Source organism: Pieris napi, chromosome 17, assembly GCF_905475465.1.
Source record: "Pieris napi chromosome 17, ilPieNapi1.2, whole genome shotgun sequence".
NCBI lineage: Eukaryota > Metazoa > Arthropoda > Insecta > Lepidoptera > Pieridae > Pieris > Pieris napi.
Window position 1 is genome coordinate 5,512,225 of NC_062250.1, and position 24,391 is coordinate 5,536,615.

General features: G+C 33.8%; 1 protein-coding gene across 3 annotated transcripts in view; it reads right to left on the bottom strand.

The window, feature by feature from the left end:
- LOC125058113 (inactive angiotensin-converting enzyme-related protein-like) overlaps positions 1-24,391 on the bottom strand; it is a 160,541-nt gene that overhangs the window by 13,015 nt on the left and 123,135 nt on the right. For all 3 annotated transcript variants that reach the window (XM_047662154.1, XM_047662152.1, XM_047662153.1), the window contains 2 exons: positions 9,118-9,313; positions 2,754-2,921 (listed from right to left, as the gene is read on the bottom strand). In XM_047662154.1, coding sequence (XP_047518110.1) covers positions 2,754-2,921; positions 9,118-9,309 — 360 coding nt within the window. In that variant the 5' untranslated portion in view covers positions 9,310-9,313. The remainder of the gene's footprint in view (positions 1-2,753; positions 2,922-9,117; positions 9,314-24,391) is intronic.

The following is a 24,391-nucleotide window of genomic DNA, read 5'->3' on the forward strand; positions in this document are numbered from 1 at the left end:
TGTTATTGGCATTATAATGGTGATTCAGCCAAAGGGTCGTGGAATAACATTTGTGCATGTTCTTTAAATTGATATATAGACTAACATTTTTCGATCCGATGCCCAATTTCATTAATATTTCAAGTCTAAATTTTGTCAAATACGTCGAACGTCGTGAGGTTTTTGGAGTAGATTTCATTTGCAGTAGGGTCTAATTTACGATTAGGAATACGGTATGTTTGGACTAGTACAAATCCTATCCACCCAATACATATATTTTGTATAACGTAGTTAATTAAGATAATGATTAATTAATTATAAAATTTTATACAAATGCTGAGAGCTTGAAACTGACGGTAGTTTTACTTATGAAAATATAAGTAGGTAAAACTACCCTCATTTTACACCAAGAAACATTTTTTAAACATCACGCAAGTAACTACATTGTATATTTATTTGTAATTGATAAGTTTATCAAATCAAACAGAAAATAAACAGTATATATAATTTAGATATTAAAGAAAGATATCATTGTTTCCTCCGAAAATACAATCGTTCAAATCAATCTATACGATTCAGTAATTCAATACTCAAATACGTGGGTAGATACAAATACGATCAAACATTTTTCCTTAAATAACGTCGTACATAATTGAACGAACATACTCGTATATATCAAATACCGCAATTAACATGAGGTTCTCTATTATCTTATACAATAAAGAATTGGATATTTCGCTGGATATAGGTCAATGCCGTATTATACCAATTATTGAGTTCACGTGCAATCTCGCGTCTATGCCCAATCACAGAGCTGGATAAAGTGAGTTGGGTTCAATATAGAAGGCGATTACAGGTGTGGCAGAAGATTATTACAAGGTCGATAATCGTTTGGCGATGAGATTCTTTAGTTTATCAAGGATTTTTCTAATAGTTCAAGGATATCTAATGTACAAATAGTATATAAATACCGCCCATGGACACTCTCAATGCCGGAGGGCTCTAGAACGTTGCTGCCCTTAACAATTGGTACGCTCTTTTCTTGAAGAATCCCAATTCAAATCGTTTCACAAATACTTTAGTCTCCCCATAGTGTTTGTGCGCGCCAAAATAACGCTCAATTGTGGTTCGACCAGAATCAGTAATAAAATAGTTGTCATGCCCTAGGTTTATTCGATGCTTTATACTGGAGGTTCTAATTTCTATTCTTAAAAGGATAACTTAACATCAGGTGAACCTTCTAGCTGTTTGCTCCCTGTTCTAGTAAAAAAACAGCTCTTATACAGGGGTTTATAAAAAAGATGCATGCACAAACATCAAGCAATAGATTATTATTATATTTTTTTTATGTAATAGGAGGCAAACAGGCAGGAGGCTCACCTGATGTTAAGTGATACCGCCGCCCATGGACACTCACATTGCCACCAGGCTCGCAAATGCGTTGCCGGTCTTTCAAGAATTTGTACACTCTTTTCTTGAAGGACCCTATGTCGAATTGGTACGGAAATACTTCAGTGGGCAGCTGGTTCCACATAGTGTTGGTGCGCGGCAAAAACTGCCTTAAAAACGCTCAGTTGTGTATTTTAATTTTGTAAAAACAAAGGTAATAATTTATGTCTTTAGGCAATGTCACAGGAAAATCGCCTTTAAGTACACATTTTAAGATAAGAACAACGTGTGATAAATAAAATAAAGATTTATGGCCCGCGTCGCCGACAGCAAGTAATAAATGAATTTGCTTTCGCCGTTGACTAGGGCCGGAAAAGGCGAATTCAATGCAGATAAACAAATGAAGCTTAACAGATTTATTCTGAAATATTTTGAGACATTTAACTTTGTGCTTGCATAAAGCACTATATATGGCTGCGTATTAATGTAAATTAAAGTCCCGAATTTCTTCTATTGTGTCAAATATATTTACGCGTGTGATGAGACTTATACATTTTAGTTTAAATGGTAATAAGATTATAATAAAGTTTATTTGCCTCTTCACAACATTGCATTTTACGGGTTTACATAGTGCAGGTTTTAAACATCTTTGTTAGGGGCTGGTTGGTGCCTTTAATAGGACTATAGAATCGCAGGGCTTCCATCACAGACAGAAAATATATAAAGAGATGACTATATACTATGACTAAACTAAAGTAACAAACAAAATAAAACTTAAGCATGAGTGGTTGTGGGTGTGTAAATATGTGTAAGAGTGTGTGAATTAAACGTGTGGGAAAGAATTTCATTTAAACTGAAATGGGATAAAAATAATTCTGTTGCAACATAATCAAGGATTTTTAGAAATTTAGAAACAGCTATTTTAATTTTTTTTTCTTATTTTAACTGTAAATACTTAAGGAAGAATTACGTTTAATTTACCGAAATATATGATAAAGGGATTAGATTATAAAGATTAAATAGGAAAGAGTTTTTATTATAGAAACAAAAAAAAAATACTAAATAATAAACTCTTGTTATTTCTAAACACGACATCAATATTCATACTATTAAGTAACTGATCAGAAAGGAACCATTTTGTCATAGCTAGAACACTGTTTGTTTATCTGGATTGAATTTCTATGAAATAAGGCGGCATTTCAAAAACTGGTGTGTGCTCATTCTGATTATGGTTTCATGTCAACTGAATCAAATATATATGATAATGAAGAGGTTGCCATAGATCTTGACAAATTCACGAAATGTATGCAAAGTGAAGGAAGCCAATTCTTCCAAGTTTATATAGTATAGTATAGTTACAAAATTATAGAACAATTAAAACGTACCCGAATCCACTGTTCAGGTTCCAAAAGAGAATCACCAGGCTGCAGCAGCAGCTTAACTCTCCTTCGTAGGATGTCATCATCAGCTGTCAGCGTGTGGGAGTTGAAGGCAGATTTTACATCTGTCTTTTGCTGGCGTGAGAAGATCCCAAAGGCCTTGTCGCGTTCCAACTGAAATAGAGTTTCTAGTATAAAAACAAATATTTATATATATATAAATCTTCTGTGCCTGTGTTTATAATTAAACTTCTCTTAAACGGCCAGACCGATTTGAATGGAATTTTTTGTGAGTTAGAATAAATACCATTTATATATATTTTGTTGTATTTAAGACGTGTGTACAGGAGGACGTCTGTCAGGTCAATCAAAATCTGAAAATTCGCGTTTTAAAGTCAATTTTTATTAAAACTAAAAATATATTATGAGAAAGGAATTAGCTTACTGTATACATTATCAAATACAAGCATGTTTTGGTTTTTGTATATAATATTATTAACTGAAAAAAAAAATAAACGATAATAAAATTCAGGTTTTTTTCACTCTTCCAGTATGATATATTATAAATGTACGAATAGAAAGCAATACAAAATACCCTCATCTTATAGTATCCAATCAACGCCTTTTCATGTTAAGCTTGCTTTTCTCAATAATTACAAAGGAAATTTGGTCAGGCGATATTATTTCTAATTATTAGGATAACAAAACGTATATATTATATTTTACGTATTTACGTCATAACTGTATTAATATGATATTAAAATTCTACCTAGTGTACTTTAATGTAAGTAAGCATTATTAAAGTCTAAGCTGTATCTCAGGGCAAGACGCATTTATTCATCTACTTTATCAATATTTTGTCTTTATAGATAGGTGATAAGCCTTCTGTTAAGTTATCTATTTCTATATAGCTTTTGCAAAACATATTTTATTTCTTCTACTATTTTAAAAACAATTTTGGAATCTATTTTTAAACGTTCGTTTTGAAACATATTCTTGGATTCAAGCACCTAAGAAGTCTTTAAAAGTTTATTCAAATAATATAATAGATCTGAATGATTTTCCATTGAGTCATAAGTCATCCAGAAGACGGCGAGAAAGCTCTTAAATTTTCATATTGATGAATCGAGCATAGTATATTCTTCAAAAGCTTCCTTAACAATCGCCAAGAGATAGAGCAAATTTTCTATTTATTATTTTTATATTTGGAGCGTAATATTTTTTTTGTAATTTTTCTTTTTTATTCTTACAGATACACTTATAATATATCAACATAGAAAACACAAATAGAACACAGATCACAAATATTATAACGAAATTTTTTTTACTATGACGTACGCCCAAATAATAAGATGCATTGCTCTACTCAAATTTATTGTATTTTTAACTGTGTAATATGCGCTTGTCACGGACAAAAACGTATAAAATACCTCTTTGAAATAGCTTTGCTATTTTTACTTCGCTTTGAGGAAAAAATCCGTGTTATTCTTTCATTACTACAAACTCGGAAATAACTTGACTAATGGTTTTCATTTTATCGCGATTCCATTATTATTTTGACAAATCTTGGACAAAATTAAACTAAACTTATTTGAAAACGAACTGTATTTTTGCAATTAGACGTAAACGTAGAGTTATATAATGCAGTAATTTGGCGCGTCTATTTAAAAGTTTTTTAAATGTATATCGCGTACAAAAGATAGTATTGTCTAAATATCTACAAAAACAATTGAGCAAATAGTATCATGTCCGTGTATTTTATTTACCTAATATCGTAAACATGATATAAACAGGGTTGCCGACAATGTACCAAATGTTCTGATAGGTATAAATACAATAAATAAGTAGGTGATATTGCTGCTATCGTTGTTGAATGTCCTCAGACTAAATCTAATTTATTCACAGAATAATCTAAACAAATTTTCAAGAAATTTCCTAAATAAAAAAAAAGTAGAGTTGGTCTTTGCAATAAAAAAAGAAAGATAAACACTATGTTTACATCATAAACAATAACATATAATAGGAAAAATATAAAACAACAAAGGATGTAAATGGGCGGTCTTAATGTCAAAACTTATATTGCCCGAGATCTCGCTAGTGCGTAGCCGGCCTTTTAAGAATTGGTACGCTCTTTTCTTTCAGCACCCAAGTAGAATTGGTTCGAAATACTTTAGTAGATAGCTAACTCTAGGTGGTGGTGCGCGCCAAAAACGTTTGACAACGCTCAGTAGAGGAACGACAGAAGTCAAGGTATAACAGAAGGACTTTTTTAATCTCATAAGTAGTAATTATGTTGTAAGCGAAAATAAGTGGATTTTAGAGGATACGGTGACTGAGTGCCACATAACCCTCCAAATGTCACTAAGGAGAGTATGGACCATGAACCAAACTACGTATAAAAAAGGCTATGATACAACAGTTAACAAACGCACACACATACAAAAACCTTGTAACCAAAATTTTTTGTACTTCTGTATGAACATTCCATGTACAAACGAGGCAACCCTGCAGTAACAAACAAGTAAATATCAGACAAAAGAAATTGTAAATAAGTCCTCGTTGCGTTGTTTTCTAATGGACTTGGAAATAAGACTAGTTTTACGATACGATCGCACTGCGAGAATTTGTCCCGACTTTTAATATCGACGTCGACGACGAGTCAGAATACGAAATTCCACCCGTATCACCTCGACGTCTGTTCCACAACTGAGCGTTTTTAAGGCAGATTTTGCCGCGCACCACCACTATGTGAAACCAGCTGCCCACTGAAATATTTCTCAAACCAATTCCACTTAGGGTCCTTCGAAAAGAGTGTACCAATTCTAAACAGCCTGGCAACCCACTCGAAATCCCTTTGGCATTGAGAGTGTCCAGGGTGGGCGGTATCACTTAGCATCAGGTAAGCCCGTTGCCCCCTGTTCTATAAAAAAATAATAATACTATAATTTTGTAAAGGAACCAACGAAACTTGCTATAAGCTATGCCAAACGTGATAAGACATGCCAATACATGGGTATGTATTTGAGATTTATATTATGTAGCGAGGAGAAATTATTGTAGAATTTTAGAATGAGTATTGCAGTTTTAAGAGTCTTCTTTTTAGCAACAAGAGTGACTCTTGTCAGTATCTAGACTACCTCTACGTACCTTACTTCAAATCCAATACGTTCTTAACATAATACATAATAATAATAAAGCCCATTTATTTCCACTCTTTACAAATGTAGAACATACAGTATAAATTTGTTTTCTTGTTACTTGATATTCTAACTGTCTTCAGTACAATTAATCGGAACCATTTCTGGACTTCTAGATTTTTTTTGAAAGGCCTTAAGGGCCTTTACAGCTCAGCTCGGGCTGTTTTGGCGAGCGTAGCTCGGCCTGAATGGGCGTGGCCTTCTAGACTAAGATGTCATTCTTAACATACGAGACTCATACCTATTTGCCGCAAATCTCAACTTTGTTTGTGATCCTTATACTAGGAAAGTTATCGAGGTAAAATATCGCAGTGCGGCCGTTCTTTCTTCTGTTAAATCCTTTTTGCTTCTGTCGAACTTCAGATACAACGGCTACTAAATAAACGTCGATAAATAAACATGCTTTGGATACAAATGTTGGAACGCTAGTTTTTACTAACATAAATGTTTAATGAAGAGAAAATTCTGTAATTACACTATACGACTTTTATTACACCTAGTACAAGTCGCACGCTGAGCCCCTTGGACAACACTGCTCAACTGCTAACATGGTATATATTTGGATTAATTTTTGGTGACTTCTTCAATAGGAATATTATATTAATAGAAATAGGTGTCTATAGCACACGAAATAAATATTGTTAGCGAAAATCGAACCATTAATCTTTAGGTTAAATGATGTACCCAGTGAGTAAACACTAACTAACTGCAAAAGTCTTCAGACAAAACCAAGGCTAATTTAAGGCTCAATAAAGCTCGAGGTCAGGGAAATAATTTTCCAATTGTATAAGAATTTTTGATACGACAAGCATTTTATGGCTTTATTCTGTCGAACTCCCGATGGATTCGATTGACCCAAATACACTTTTATGTCATTAATAAACATATATATTGTTGTTGATGTAATCTCAGTAGTGAAAGTAGATGGCGCGTTTGGACATTTGGTTTCGTAGTAAATACTACACCGTATCAAGTATTTTGGGTTCGAGAGGCAATGCGATTATCTTGAATACGAGAAAATTATTTCTATTTTGTCTCTTAATCTGTCTTGAAAGGATATATCGATAACTTAGAGTTATAATAGAAAATTCTATGTATAGTGACTACTATTAACAATGAACACATTGATAAATTCAACAATTGATTAAATAGATTCAACATTTGCTGAACATTTGATAAAGGACGCAATTTTATTTATGGAATATGTAGGTGGTGTCAATACAAGCTTAAACCCAAGTTTGTGGGGTCGGCGCTCTTGTACCCCGGCCGCCATCTTGGAAAAAGGGGTGAAAACACTTTTTGGCTTTATCTCCTAAACTATCCATCGCACAAAAAATTTGTCAAGATAAATTTTGTAGCAAATCGCTTTGCCAACAATTATTGAAATTTAATAAAAATATAGGGAAAAATTCAGAAAGAGATCCTCTACAAAATTGTTCTGACATAATTTTTTTGATAAGCCTACGTATTCCAAAAATTAAATTGCGTCCTCTAACAAATGTTCAGTTTGGCCCATAAATTGTAACATTTCAATAGACTATAGGGTTAAGAAGTAGGAATTACATAGGACAAAGGTCAAGTGGGCCGTCAAGAAACTTTTCATATCGTTAACAGAAATCTGAACAGCAACATAGCTGAATATCTAAGTTGAAAATCGCTTAAATTACATACTATTTCCTTATACAATGCCATAAAAAGTCTCACTGCAATTCTCCAAGTCTGCACTTTAAAAGTTATAAATTCAAGAACCTGCTTCTCACTTTGAAAAAGACGAGACACGACAAAATGTATGTAAAATGTAAGACACGGCAGTCTTCATACCACTCGCTTTATTATGTACAGAGCGGTATAAGCAATAATATTAAGTACAGAATACCTTATGACGTTGTAATTTAGTTGGAATTGTAAAGTTACACAGCATATATTTTTAATATTAATATAATTAATTTTTATTTTTCGCTATACCTCCCACTAGAAATGCGTGGCAGTTATGTATGTTAGGGTAATGGATATGTTAACGTAAAATTGTAAACACCGTTAGATTGTAATCTATCTCGCGAGTTTATAAACTGTCGAAAGATTGTGAACCTCAGCGTACTGCTTACAATTTAACGTATTATTATTCGTTTAACGTATTATTAATCTCGCGAGATAGATTACAATCTAACGGTGTTTACAATTTTACGGTGACAGATACATGTAACCTACCGACTCTAACCTGCCAAACATGGACATACAACATAAAAATAAAAACTAGCTAACTGTCAGAAATCGATGGAAAGAAGCATACTGAAAGTAAAAACAATGCAAAAAATAAGAAGTAAAGATATATAAGTGCCAAAACGAACTTAATAGACGTAGCAGGCAGTAGGCAGGACACTTAGCGAGATACAAGGACAACAGATGGACATCAGAAACCACAACATAGGAAGGACCTGCGGGAAAAAGAAAAAGAGGCTACACAAGTAACAAATGGATCGACGAAATAATTAAAGTAGCCGGTAAAGACTGGAGCAGAAAAGCAAGAAATAGAAAAGCATGGAGTGAACTAGAGGAGGTCTTTACCCTACATGGGGTTCCAATAACATAGTTTTAAGATAAAAATGTTATTTAAGGTTGTTGGAAATAAATGGGATTTATTATTATTATTATGTATGTTATGTATGTTGACGGTTCCTTATGTTGGGATGTTTTTTTTTATCCAGTCTCATCAATATATCTTTTAGTTTCCAAAAACTTTGTGGACAAATTTAAACACATACAATTACGAAGTTATATAAACTTTAAAGCCTAAATAGATATAATATTACTAATACTCAAATATCAATAACACACAAAGGTCAAACTGATATCCTACTTTTTCCGAAGTCGGATAATAAAATAACCATTAGTAGCCCAGGGCGCCATTTTCGTCAAAAAATGGCCTTTCTATGTGCGCGTTTAACACACACTCGTACCGTGAAGGTAAACAACATGAGGAGATAGCATGCCTTATACCTAAAAAGTTATTGTCGTGTATCGGACACAGAACAGAAACAGATACAGAAATCTGAGACCCAGACCTAAAAAGGTCGAGGCGACACTGTTATTTTTAAACGCTACTAAATGTAGACTACATTAGACAAAAAATGTCATAGATTTTACCTCTCATCATCAGGAATTTTTATATTTACCTTTAATGACAAGCCTTTGTTACTTCCAGTGAGTTCGTCCCACGCTGCAGTGGCTCGCTGCCCACATTGGTCCTGATAGTCCAACTCTACCAGGTCTATTAAGGACACCAGCCATCTTCTATCATCTCCACTTGAAGTACCACTCGAGAGGAGAGTGAAGCATATGCTGAGAAGGGGTAATATCGGCCGCATAGTTCTGGAAAGAAAATTGCTTGTTAGGTCTAGAATATCAACGATTCGTTTTCGATTAGAAGGGTATACATTTATATTTTTACTGTATTTCTGAGATATATTACGTTTTATTTGTTTGGAATAATAATTCCGTTATTTGCTCAGTCGTGGCCAAGTTCTGGACAGCTTCAGGGCTAGTGCGTAACGAGAGGACCACGCCTTTTGGGGATAGCATTTATAAGTACAAATTAAATTCTAGGCCTTAAATAAGTGAGTAGAATTAGTAAAAGCATTAGGTATATATACACACTAGCTTATCCGGCAAACGTCGTTTTGCCATGTATATCATTTATAATAAAAAATAGGGGTTGATCGTAGAGGAGTGAAAATTAGATACAACAACCCGTATGTATTTTTTAATGCTGTATCATGAAGAAATAAAAATTAAAAAATTATCTACAAATTAAAAAAAATTAGGGGTGGACCTTTAACATTTAGGGGTATGAAAAATAGATGTTGTCCGATTCTCAGACCTACCCAATATGCACACAAAATTTCATGAGAATCGGGCAAGCCGTTTCGGAGGGGTTTAACAACAAACACCGCGACACGAGAATGTTATATATATTAGATTACGATGATAACCTGAATTGCGCTAACAGATATTCCTACCGCAAATGATACATACTTCTACGTGATGTTAGGCACTGGGATCTTTAGATTGGGTTAGGACCCTTTAGGTCGAAGAAAGAGCAGCATCTTCGATTCTCTATAGGCAGAAAATATAATAAAGAAAAAAAAAAGAACATATGTATTTTTATACTATATAATGTATATAGTGCAGTAATACAAACATTATGACAAACAAATAAGTTGGCGATTGAAAAGGTTTCCAGTAAATATAAAATTTATAAGCATTTACATTTTGTTTCCACAGCTTTAAACTTTACAGCACTTAGTATGGATAACCTATATTTGAACTTTGAATAATTTGAGCTATAAAAAAGTCTAAAACAGCAATAAACCTTAGTAAGTGGCATTTATTATAATGATAATAGCATCGTTTAGGTCATTTTCAGAGTTTTTGAACAAATAAAGTCAATGACCTAAAAAATTTAGCGTTAATATATTTTTCGTAACTAATTGATGCCCGTGTCGTCTACGAAGTTTTAGGATCAAAACTTGACTCTGTTCAGCTTCTTTGTATCTTAAGTTCAACTATTTAATTTTCTCAATTAATCGTTGCGAAGACCAATTAATGCAAAAAGACTTAGGTTGAAAAGTCATTCATTTTGTAATTATTTTAAGTTGAAACCTTAAGAACTCCAATAACCACAAATACAAAGTGTTTTTAATTCGGATTGGTAAGTTTATTACTTGCCCAGGGGTCGTGGGATCGATCCCCGGCTGTGAAATGGACTTTCTGTCTCTATGCGCATTTTACACTCACTCGTACGGTGAATTATCATGAGGAAACCGTCATGATTCAGAGTTCAGACCCACAAAGTCGACGGTGTTAGGTACAGAAAGTTGATCACCAATCTGAGGCCAAGACCTAAAAGGTTAGCCCCATTGGTATATATTTATTATTTATATGTACCATCATTTATCAATAATCATCATTCGATAATTATTATTGTAATACATGCTACAAGCTTTGCAAGATCGTTGGCTGTATACACATGAAATTATAAATTTTCTTTAACTGAAGCAAAACCGTGGCATTAATGACCAGTAGATGTAATGTTGTTTTTAATATTTAAAAGATATTTATATTTTTCTTATAGAACGGGGCAAACTAGTTGCAAACGAGAAGGAGGCTCGCAGGAGCGTTGCCGGCCTTTTCAAAGTTGATACGTTTTATTACCTAAGTCGAATTGGTTCGGAAATACTTTATTGGGCAGCTGGTTCCATTTAGTGCGTTACATAAGATTTTTTAAGCCAAGTTTAAAAAAAATAACTATTTCACTACCTACTGTAATTACTTTAAAACCAAATTTTTACCCCAACCAACCTCTATCATATTGATCTTACAACCCTTTCAAGTTATATTTCACAAGATTTCTGATTCCAAAGCTATTTACTTTTAAACAAGTTCGCAACGCAGCGGAACGAGCTTTATTTATAATTGACTTCTGAGGGTTGCGCAAAGAACTTAATTTATTGACAATGGTATAACGTTAATTAAAGTTTCTTCGTTTAATTATTATCTGGTACGAGTGACAATTTGATTAAGTCTGTATTAAACCACAACACATGGCGACACGAACTATATTTACGAGGTTATTTATAATTAATATTCTGTGCAATTAATTGTTAGTTTACTTGAACTTCTACGTATTGCACAAACATGTTTTTGAATTTTTTATTTAAATTGTACGAGGCATGTACTGGTTGAGTTACGAATCTACTTACTACCTACTTTTATAAAAGGTTTGGAAAGTAGCTCCTTCTAGAATGACTAAGATTATTAAAACACGGTTTTTGGAGAATTTTTTATGCGTACAAGTATATATTTACCAACGTCGTAAACGTAACATGATACATTTCGTACAAATTGAATAGCATTTTTGGAGTTTACTCCTTAAGAAACGATTTGAGTTATAAGGCCCGGTACGGAAATTTTATGAGGAGTAAAATCAAGTGTAACACGAAAAGTTGAGGCGTTATGTAGAAAGAGACAAACTATCTGTAGGATTGAACGTGTAAAAGAATGAGATGGAATACATTACACAGACTTTTCTATTTTGAATTCACGTTTTGACAGCCACGTTACAACATTGTCAGTGTTGACAGGTGTAAAAAATAAAAGTACATTGTCTAGCGTGCCATAGAGTTTTGTCAATAGTAATGGTCAGTGACATTAAAACTAAAAAGATTGTTCATTCTTATTCTTCTCTTACTATAAAGGTAACTTTGGTCACAGAAAGAAAATCCTATTTGGGCATAGATGATGTAGGTACGTTTTATTACTACTACAAACATTTATATTATAAAAACATACATTCTTACCACCTTTAGTATGAAAATATGGTCAACAGCCACAGAACATTATCGCCATTTTATCGTTCGTAAGGAGTAAACTCCAATCGTGCGTCGTAGCTGACACACACACACTTTTTTTAAGGTTGTTATATTTCAAACGTAAAAATTAAAACAAGTTCGTTTATACTAGATGAAGATAATGAAACCATAACATTAAAAATAACCAGCTAAGTGAGGCAACATCGCATCATTATAATCGCGAGTTAACCGATATTAGACCAGATAAGAAATAAATGCTTAAAATAATTTATACGCAAACTGAATGGAACTGAAATTACTTTTAGCCCATATTTTAGCGAAATTTATTGTATTAGGAACATCGCCGTGAAACCGCGAATGTCGTCTGAATTTAATCAAGCTGTTACTGTACTAAAGACTTAAGAAAACGCTGAGATATTTAAAAGCGTGTAATAATGACAAACCAGAGTCAAATTAATGAAAGGGGTCGAGCACTGTAGCCACTTTAACTGGCTACAGGAGACAAAATGAAAATTAAAGAGCGTGACCCGTCGTCATTTATCACAATTCAGCACTTGCAGTTCAGATTCGTGTTTAACTAAAGGACAATGTCCACAAATGTGTATGCAAAATTGAGTTATATTATTGAACCAGTGACTTGAATTTGATTATATCTAAATTGGAAATTATATCTAAACTATATAGAAAAAACGTGTGTGTACTTATGTACACGAGTTAGAAGTTATACTTCTTTGGTGTAATCATTTTTTTCGAGTACTTTAGAGGGACGTTTCCGTCTTCGAATTGCATTTTTCTTGTCCATTTTAATGGTCACTTCCAATCGAAACGATATAATATGAACTAATCATGATATTTTACAATAAACACTATGTTTTTTATCACATTCGAACGGGTTTTCTCATATAGAAATCATTATTTTGGTTTAAATAAACACGACTCTGAAAAACATGACAGACGCCATGACAGACAATGCAACTTGGCGATAAAACAGAGCAAGCGCCAACTAGCGGCCCAGACTGTTTTACCTACGTTTGAACAGATATTCAGGGTGTCGGTTTTTAGTGACGGTGTGCGGGTGTCGGTTTTCCGTGACGGTGTGCGCGCGCATCGTAAAAATTTACTCTCATCATTTTTCCCTAACGCGCGAAAAGAAGTACAACTTCAAAAATATTATGTAAATTTTATCTGTATTAAACATTTCCTATAAGATCACCATTTTCATTTGCTAGATATATAAAATACACTTGGCGTCAAAAAAATCGCACCTTTCCTAAAATTCGTGTCAAGCGATTATAACTCCGAAGAACCTTCCTGTACCTTCAATCATTATAAGTATCATTTGAAATCTAATGAAATCCCTTATTTGAAAACTGTAGGAAATTGGCCACCACCCCCATCAAAAAAGAAAATTCTGGGAAAATGTGAAACAATGTGTATTCTGATCAAAATTACAAATAAAAGGAACAATACAAAAATTTAAAATAAACAATGACAATCCTTAAAAACTTGTCGTAAAACCTAGTGTTGTCTCCTCTAGCCCTCCCACCAGCTTCCAAGCGGTCAGTTATGGACCTGATGAGCATCACGACGTGTTCCTGGGGAATGGTGTCCCACTCCTCGATGACGGCATCTCGAAGCTCATCGAGAGTGGCAGGAGCTAGATTACGGGCCCGAACTCGCCGTTTCAGCTCGTCCCAGAGGTGCTCGATAGGATTGAGGTCGGGGCTTCCTGCTGGCCAGTCCATAACCTTGATGCCAACTCGACGTAGGTAGTCCTTGACAATCAAGGCTGTGTGGCACCGGGCGTAGTCGTGCATGAACTCGAAGTTGGCGCCGACAAAACCTGCACATGAGACCACATGCGCCTCCAAAACCTCGGTGATATACCGGTGGGCAGTCGGAGACCCCTGGCCGCGACCATCTCCAGCTCTGGAGACGCACACGAGGTCTGTCTTGCCGTCGATAGAAATGCCGCCCTAGAACATGCAGGATCCTCCTCCATACCCGACGGTTTCCACGGTGCAGGCTGGTGTGAAACGTTTCCCTGGTCGCCTGTAGACTCTCTTACGCATGTTGTTGGTGTATAGGCACACTCGGGTTTCGTCGGAGTTCAGAACATTCCTCCACTGGTCGAATGTCCGCGGCACGTGCGTTTCGTAAAATCGCTTCCTTTTCGTCCGGTGGATACCAGTCAATTGGGGGCCTGTAGCAGCTCTCCGGGGCAGCAAATTCTTCTCTCACAGCCTTCTTCTGATAGTGGAGACGCTGTCAGCTGTCCTTCGAGTAGCTCAAAGCCGCTGCTGTAGCTCCACAGCGTTGGAGAAGCGGTTCCGCAAAGACGTCGACACAATGGAGCGATCACCTCTGACGGTAGTGCAGCGACGTCTCCCGGATCCATGTATCCTGATGTAACCTCCAGTCTCTTGGAACCGTTGGTATACCCGTTGCACTCGAAATCGGCTGATTTTCAGTTGCCGAGCAACTTCAACCTGCCGTAGGCCAATTTGCTGTAGGGCCACCACTTGAGCTGCTTCTTTGCCATGGTATCCATTTTCACTGGGTTTTTTCTTGTCGAAGCTCTTCAGGTGTGACCTCTGTAACGTCTGGATAGCGAATAACCCATAATTGACTTTTACCCCCTCGTTTTATACGCGTCCAGGGTGGTACAATTAGTGAGCCTCCAAACGCGTACATCGCCACTTTTTAATCAAAGTGCTGGCGATTTGTGGTTTTTTATTTTCCGTAAACAAATGATTACTTTTTTGAAAGCTTATTATTAATTATTAAAAATTATTGAGCTTTTAAATGATACTAATAATGATAGGGTACAGGAAGGATCTTAGAAGTTATAATCGCTTGACACGAATTTTAAGAAAGGTGCGATTTTTTTGACGCCGAGTGTACTACATTGCTGTAAATTTTTATTAGTGCTATGCCTTTTAAGTAAATTACGAAATTCTAACCCAATTTTGACTTTTATGTCGATACAAAAAGCATGTATTTATCATTACATTAACCTTTTACATTTTTAAACTTAAAATTTCTAAAAATAATTAATAAAGATATAAAAACAGTAACGATAGAATATAAACATTTACATATGTCTAAATATCACGTATGTATACATTTTACATGATATGCAGTATCAAGCTGCATTCACGTCATGAAAAATATTCACATTATCAATAATGCAAGGTCTTTGTTAGTTCTGTGCAAACGCGATGAATCCCACGATTCAATTTAAGTGTATCAGTCAAGTTGACACATTGACAGCTGACAGAATAGTTTGTATGTCACGGAAATAAACGTTTTCCTGCGAAAAAGAAAATCGTTTTCGAAACAATCGACTTTGATTGAGATCTGGTTATATGTAAAAAAATCCCGTTGTCTTTGTATGAACTACATGTAGGACCTGTTTTGTTTCAAGTCTTGACAGCGGTATTTATTTCGATTTATTCCCTTTGTGTAAATATACAGGTATTAGACTATTGGAGTACCTATTGGTTGCGCATACCACTTTTAATGAAATTGTGAGTTAAGTCCTAACCGTATACGAATGGGTTTTACTTTTAATGAGCGCAATTAAGATTCGCTGGAACGGTGAAGAAAAGAAGTTCTTGGGAAGGTATAGAGACGAGCACCTATAATGAGTTACCGTGTATCAGAATAATTCAAAACCCAAAGTTTTTAGCAACTGGATTACATTTACCGCTTCTGAAGGCTAGTCTAAAAATTTACATATCAAGCATAGAATATTGATCACCTATTTACGTATAAAATAAATACAATTATTATTTGAATAAGACAAGTATGAAAAATTTAACTCAGAACTTTAATCGACTTTGCATTCAATTCATCGACTCAATAAGATATCGCTCAAAACCCAAAAATGGACCGAGTAGGTAGGTAGTAAGTAGTAGTAAGTTTGTGACCGTTATTCTTTATGTCATATAATAATAATAATAATGGTAATTTTAATATGGCAGTATTTATTAACCCAAATGAATAACTTTATAAAATTTTAAATATTTAACTGAGGCCACGAGTTTCATTACAAAGCTAATTATAACGGTAACTGCTATTCAGTTGTTAATAATCTAAATCCGTTTGAATGAATAATCAAATTAATGATATTGAGCACATTAGACTAAACTTGACCGATTTAAATACGTTTACGACTTATTAACTAACATTATATTTAATATAAATTAAACTCTGATTCCATACCTTTTTTTTCAATTACATTTACAATTTTGATTTTTGTAGACTGTTTTCAACAAATTGTCCCATTTTATTTAACAAAACTTATTACGTAACGCGTAACACACGTGAGTGTATGAGTGACTGTGTGGTGGTATTTTTGTGTGTGCATGTGAGTGAATGACAGAGTGTTATGTGTATCTACACGTTAGGTCTCATAAGCATCTCCAACTCTGCATAGGGTGTGTTTATAATCCAGTCCTTTAACAATTTTTTAGTTTGTGAACGGTGAGCGGGTATTGAGCAGCCTATTTAATTTCTCATAGATGTAGACTGCCTGCATATAGTGTCTGGCGATGCAGTCCTTACTGTCTGACCGACGACAACATTCTTATTTCCTTTTAGATACAGACACACACTCTTGACTCTGACATATTGTCTCTTGATACTGCAATCATTTTGGTCAGCAATCCAATTTTAGTATGTGAGTTATGAAATAGACAGTGTCCCTATGTACACACAAAGTACCATGATATCTCCTCCATACATTTCAACTCTGTATACAAATAGATCTTTGTGGCCTGCAGGAAATTATTATTCCATTTAATCTTAGAGGTATGAATAAGATTAACAAAACTTTTACTATGCAGTCAATTAATCCTACTAAGTAAGTTTAAAACTTGAAGCTTTGTAAATAAAACCTCAATAAAATATTTTAAAACCGCGAGCTCAGAACGATACAATCTTTACTGAACGCGAACTCAATCCACCTTTAGATCTTATCCTATTTTCTTTCAAGTCGATTTCAACAAATTAAAGTTCACGAAGAGAATTTTAAAATAAACTTAAAAGATGTTTCTCTCTTAATTTTGTTAACATGACTCGTGCATTATGCGAATCGACTTAAATAAGCTCTATCTTAAATCTATTTATTAGCTAAACATGTGATAGTAGAAGTTAATTTATAAATTTGGAAGTTATTGACCAGGTTACTCTGGCATTTAGTGTCCATGGGCAAACAACATTAGGTGAGCCTCCTGTTCTATAAGAAAAAGATTTTATAAACAAACGATTTTAAAAGTTTCATTTATATTTTAAAATTTAACTATTATGTATTTTGTTTTAATTTCCTTAACCGATTTATTATTTTGAAAAAATAATACCACTCACAAAACACTGTTCATAAATGTTTTTGTAAACACAATAAGGACATTCTGGTCCTGTATTGTTAACATTCCCATTAAAGTAATAAAGGAAGATTAAATTTTTTCAACCTTAAATTTATAAAAACTTGGGACATTAATGCCCTGTTTCTATATTTATTTTGCGTATAAAGCGAAATTAGACGCGTTTATGAACATATAAAATTAGCTCTTTTCTTTTATGTTCCCTTCATGAAATTGGATATTAATATGAAATCGCGGTTAATATTATATCCAGTATGTAAATGCGTTGTGTTTATTTTTAATTTATTTAATAACAACAAGAATAACCGCAAAATTGTTCACAATACTGATGTTTCTTTGCCCTACATTGTGACCCACTTAGAATACATATATCTTTGGGAACCAACTTTAGATATCTTAAGATTGAGGCCTGTATGTGCTCTCAGTTCAAAATAATCTAGTTTTAATACCGAGATTGGAGATTAGCGCGTACATAAAGACGAAACTATAAAAAAAACACTCTACAATCCACTATGCATCGACCGACACATGCAAATATAACTTTCGTTTCAAAAAATCGCTAAATAATGCAATATAAATTACTTATCATCATAAATCTGTATGACTTTTAATAAAAAAATATAATATACAAATACCGTTATATGCAAAAAATTGACTTGCAACCTTATAATCTTGCGGAATTTCCGCCACGATCTCCATATTCATTACATTACAGCGTTTCACCCTATGCTACACGAAATGTAGCAACCTCGTAGTAATCTCGTAGCGGTAGTCTCGCGTAGCACGATTAGAATCAAATGTTATAAAAATTCGCCCAAAGGTTGTTCATTATACATTCAGGCGACGAAAGAGGTTGTATATACGTTTTAGGATTATTAAGCAATCTCATTCCTACCTATTGTATATTCTAGCAAAAACATCTCCAGAAAATAAATCCTTGTTTATCCCTTGCGTCAATGTTGTAAGTGCTGATTTAGGCTTTTATGTTTGTCCTTTTTGCGGTACTTAAATGTTATGATCACATTCTCTACGTTAAAAGATAAGATTTGTACCTAGTTGGTATATAGCGGAACGTGTTCACTAAATCGATTCCACCTACGCGTTTCTACAACTTTTAACATACCTGGGATTGTGCTATTCATACCTAAGATATTTTATTCAAACCATACCCATTGTTACTGATGTTCTCCATACGTAGTAAATAAAAAATTCAAATAAAAAATACTCTTACATCATAGTACCAAAGAACACCCGTCAATTATTCGAAGTGCTACTTACTATAAAACTTGTATTTACTAATGAAATATAAAGACAAACATAACATATTTCTGTAATAAATCTTTGCTATTTCTATTTATATTGCCCAACAAATTAAATTTAAATAAATTAAAAATAAATACATAGAAAGCCACCCACGCCCATATTTCGCTTTATGGATTTACTAAAAACTAGTATTTTTATTTGCAAAGTAAATTAAATGTTTATGTCATATAAATGTCTGAGATCTCAGCAATGGAAATAAAATCAGATTAGCAATTTATAATCAGCCCTTATTGTTTCTTTTCAAAGAGAAAAATTCCATTATTCTGCTCATTCTCAAACGCACTTTTCTACGTAATTGCATTGCCTTTGATCTCCTTATTAATGTCGCGTATTTATTTTCACGCTTTGTAAAATGAGATACTTTAACTTATTACAGTTTTCTTTGGAAAATGCGAAGTTACGAATTGAATTTAAGGGCCTGGAAACTTTTGAATATCAAGCGAGGACCGATATTTGGAAAAATTATATAAATGTTTTTTTATTATTATGATAATTAAATAATTATAGAAATATGCCAAATGTGAAGTGAAAAGTGGACACATTAGTTAAGAGCATACACACACACACATGCTATATTTTTAAAAAGCCTCCCAGGCAATGAAACCATTAAATTTTATTAGAAAATTTCATATGGAGCACTAATTCATTCATTCAAATGAAATATATAATATTTATGTATGAGAATAGACAATAAAGTATATTAATTGATGGTAGCAGCTTTTTACTGGCGTAATATTTCTTCGTATTAGTTTGTGAATAATCCGTTACAAACAAAATAAAAAACAAATAATCGATATAGACTATATTTTTTGTATTCTATTTATTCCTAATATATAATACAAAATGTATTTAACTGACTTAAAAAGGTTAACATTTTGATATGTATTTTATATAAATCGGGACAAACGGGCAGGAGGCTCATCTGATGTTAAGTGATACCTCTGCCCATGGACACTCACATTGCCAGAGGGCTCAAAAGTGCCTTGCGGAATTGTATGAAATATGGTTGGATAATATATATATATATATTTTTAATTAATATTACTCTACTACTACTCTTACTCTATCTCTAAAATTTACAATAAAACATGATACATTATATACGCCCCGGCTACATCGGTAATATTATTATTTACAATATTCATTGGCAGGCCGGGGCGCAATTCCGCTCTTTCAGATTTGCCGTCTTTATATATTTAACAATTTTTTCGCAGAACCGTTTCAGGCACGATCTGTGCTTTATTAACATAGTTGGATAATATTTGTGTAGGAGACTTAGACTTCCAAGCACGTATTCTAAATTACGCAAGTGTATGTTTGTACACAAATTACTCAGAAACTAAGTCATATCCCGATGATTTAAAATGTTCCGAACATCATTTAAATAGTACGAAGGTTAATATAACCTATAATATCGTACAATGCGTAGACATTGTTGCCAGGTATGAGGTTTTTATAAACCACTTTTAAGTGTAATCTTAAAGAAAGCTGACACGTATTTCATACTAAATAGTTTTAGGTATAACGCGATAAACCCGGATAGGACACTAATAGTAAATCGAAAGCTCAATTTACGGACTATAGCTGTTTATCACGAGCCGCGGTATCGTTTTACCGTCAGCGATAATGTTATACCTAGAACCCGAGAGAATGAAGATTAAACGATTTTTCACAGATCATTAATAATATTCTATTTATTCAGTATTTATTTTATTCATGTGTCTGCATTGATTAATGTAATTTGCAACTCAAATATTTATTATATAACCAGTGGCGCAACAACTTTTTAGGTCTGCGCCTCAGATTGCTGGATCAGCTTCCTGTGCCTGACACACACCGTCGATTTTCTAGGTGTAAGCTTTGCTAGTTTTCTCACAATATTTTCCTTTTTTTTATGGCTCTGGCACGGTTTGTGCATTAGCCAGCGTCAAGTATAAGATTTTTATAATTCGTGCTTTTTGCCTTAGAAATTCGACCATGTCCTCCATTTTTTTTTTTTTTTTATGTAATAGGAGGCAAACGGGCAGGAGGCTCACCTGATGTTAAGTGATACCGCCGTCCATGGACACTCACAATGCCAGAAGGCTCGCAAGTGCGTTGCCGGCCTTTCAAGAATTGGTACGCTCTTTTCTTGAAGGACCCTAAGTCGAATTGGTTCGGAAATACTTCTGTGGGCAGCTGGTTCCACATAGTGGTGGTGCGCGGCAAAAACTGCCTTAGAAAACGCTCTGTTGTGGAACGACGGACGTCGTCCATATACGGTTTAGGCACTCGCCCGGTACCGCACAACCCTCCCAAAGGCCGAGAACAAATTTAAATTAAATTAAAACTTGCCCTCGAACCGGGAATCGAACCTGGTACCCCTCACCTAGCTGCCACTTAATGCCGCTAGGCTATGAGGCCCTTATATATTTTCCTTTCCAAGCGAAAGTTAGGCCCTTTCTCCACTGCTCCGGTTCGGCGTCGGATACCGGAATATCTCATGAGAAAAATATCGGAAGGCCGGATTGCGCTTCTCCACTATATCCGATCCGACAATAATCGATACTTGTATATTTATCACGCAACACTTATATTAACTAAAACCTATATACTTTATTTTATTAATAAAACGTTCTAAATTCTGAATATTTTATTGCCTTGGCAAGTTTATTACTTTTTGTATATTGTCTATCTTAAAATATTATAATCTACTAAATAAATAGTTCACTAATACTATGGTATAAAAATATAAATAAATAGCAACATAATTTGGACCAAGTCCAGATTATCTAGATTCTTTCAAATTAAAGAAACTAAATAAAACTGTGAATAATAATTTATAACCTCTTGGACACTTGGATCGATAAAACACCGCGTTCCGATCTAGCAAGTTATCGGATCGTTAAAAACCGGATGCCGGAGTAGTGGAGAAGTACGTAAGTACTGTTGTGAGTTTCTAAATCGGATCGGTAATTAACGTTTGCCGGACCGGAGCAGTGGAGCGGCCTTACTCACATAGACCGGAAAGTCCATTGGTTCACAGTCGGGGTATGGACGTACGACAGTGATGAGAGTCGCATGCTGTAGCCTCTAGGCCAATATTGCTCTACATTACATGGCTTTATAAATAACGCCAGCCGCTCCTTTGAAATATTAAATATACATAATAACAGCATTAGGCTATATTGAAGTCCATGTATATATAAAACGTACCCATTATTTTTAGTAAAAATATTTTATTAGAAAGATTTTTAAGACAAAACAAAAGTGCTGATAAAGTACATAATTATTCATTTAATAATAATGTAATGATTGCAATACTGCATTTGTTTTTTATTTAACATTATTATTCATTGCTTAGTTACACAATACAATAATAATAAATAAGATTTATAAATTAATTATTAAAAATTTAAATAAAATTACAAGTAGAACTAAGGTGAAGGTCCTCTTTCCAAACTCTTTACAAGAAACTGTGTTACTGTACAAAGGACTGTAGGTGTACCTGTCACCGTAAAATTGTAAACACCGTTAGATTGTAATCTATCTCGCGAGATTGTAAACTGTCGAAAGATTGTGAACCTCAACGAACTGCTTACAATTTAACGTATTATTATTCGGTAGTTATATGAAATTGTTGGGAAGTAAAATTAATCTGTAATTGACCAAAGAAGTTTGAATGATAACTAAGTTAGTGTAGTACAATCTACCGAATAATAATACGTTAAATTGTAAGCAGTTCGTTGAGGTTCACAATCTTTCGACAGTTTATAATCTCGCGAGATAGATTACAATCTAACGGTGTTTACAATTTTACGTTAACATACCCAACAAACATTATTTTTACAATACAAAACCTAAACCTAACTGAAAAGTACAGACAACAAAGATGAGACTGAGTCATAAATGCCTCCGTGTTACTGTAATTTAAGCCCAAGAAAAAATAATTTAAAAGCCACAAGCAAAGTAACAGATGTTGTAACAGTGTTCGGAATTAATTGGGTTTAGAGCTCAACTTAGGTATAAAAAGAACCTAATTAACCTCCATTAGGTCCCTATAAAGCTTATATGATAAATAAGTTTCATAAATTTCGGCTTAAAGCCTTTTTATATGAAAACAAAATATGCCGTGGGCGATGTCGAACTGTTTACAAATTATATTAATTTTAAAATTTGCAATTTCAGAAACTGAGTGGGGATAATTTATGTAAATTAACTTTAATATACAGAATAATATAATTTATATTCATAAGAGTTCACTGTCGTAAAAGAATAAAGATTTTATATTTGTCTTCATACGCACTCATTTAATTTGAACTATAATTTCTTTATAGACAGGTTGTGCCTGTGTCTGGCATACGACACCTATTTTCATACTTAAACAAAGCCAGTGCCTTAACGATATTTTATTTAAGTGTAAGTTAAGAATGATAATCAACACGTAAAAAACTTGAAAATTGTTCCGGGCCGTGAAAATATTATGTTAGATATAACAAATAATAATGGGGGGGTTCTTTGATTTTCTTATTTGGTGATTACGTCAAGAGTAATAATTTACTCTTTTACACATATTACCCACACATGGTCTAAGCTGAAAACGAAACGAGGATTCCTACAAAAAATCAAAACGTTTATGTACTATTATTTTTGAGAGCTTTGCTTGCTTTTGCTGACAAATGACAATAAGAAGAGGGGTGGGGGGATTAGATTCCTTATAAACTAGACTTAAAAAAATACGAAATCGAAATAAACAAACGAAACGAAAAAACAAGCATAATATTACATCTATCTTAAATTTATGTAGTCAAGCAATCACATCCCAGTTTGTCTAAAAAATACATGTATTTAATACCCTTTGCAATTTTCGAGTGTTATTTTAACGTTTGAGGGTAAATAATTAACACGGCGCGCAACAATATTACGAACCTTTCCAATTTGAGATTTTAAAATCCAGATAATAAACCGCATTGTAAAGCAAAGTTACGTCTTAAAGGGCCAATCATTAAATTCATAAGTCGTAATCATAACTATATAAAAAGCTGAAGTGAACAATACGCCAATTACGAATTTAATGTTATCGTATAATTCAATATTAATTCATTTATTCTATAATATTTATCACAGACTAATGGAAAATTCGATTACTATCTAACAAGCTAGACGCTCGGCGCAAAATTCAATTGAAGGCAATAATTCTCAGTTGCATTGTAAATTTGGCTAACTATAAGTCCTTTATATCGAAACTACTATTATCTAAATATATGTAGCTTTTGGTAAAACATTGGTTTCATGTATTGAAAACAACTAAAAACTCAAAAACCCTCCATTTAAACAAAAATATAATTAAAACTAAATGTACTAGGCGCACCCATATTTGTAGAATGTAT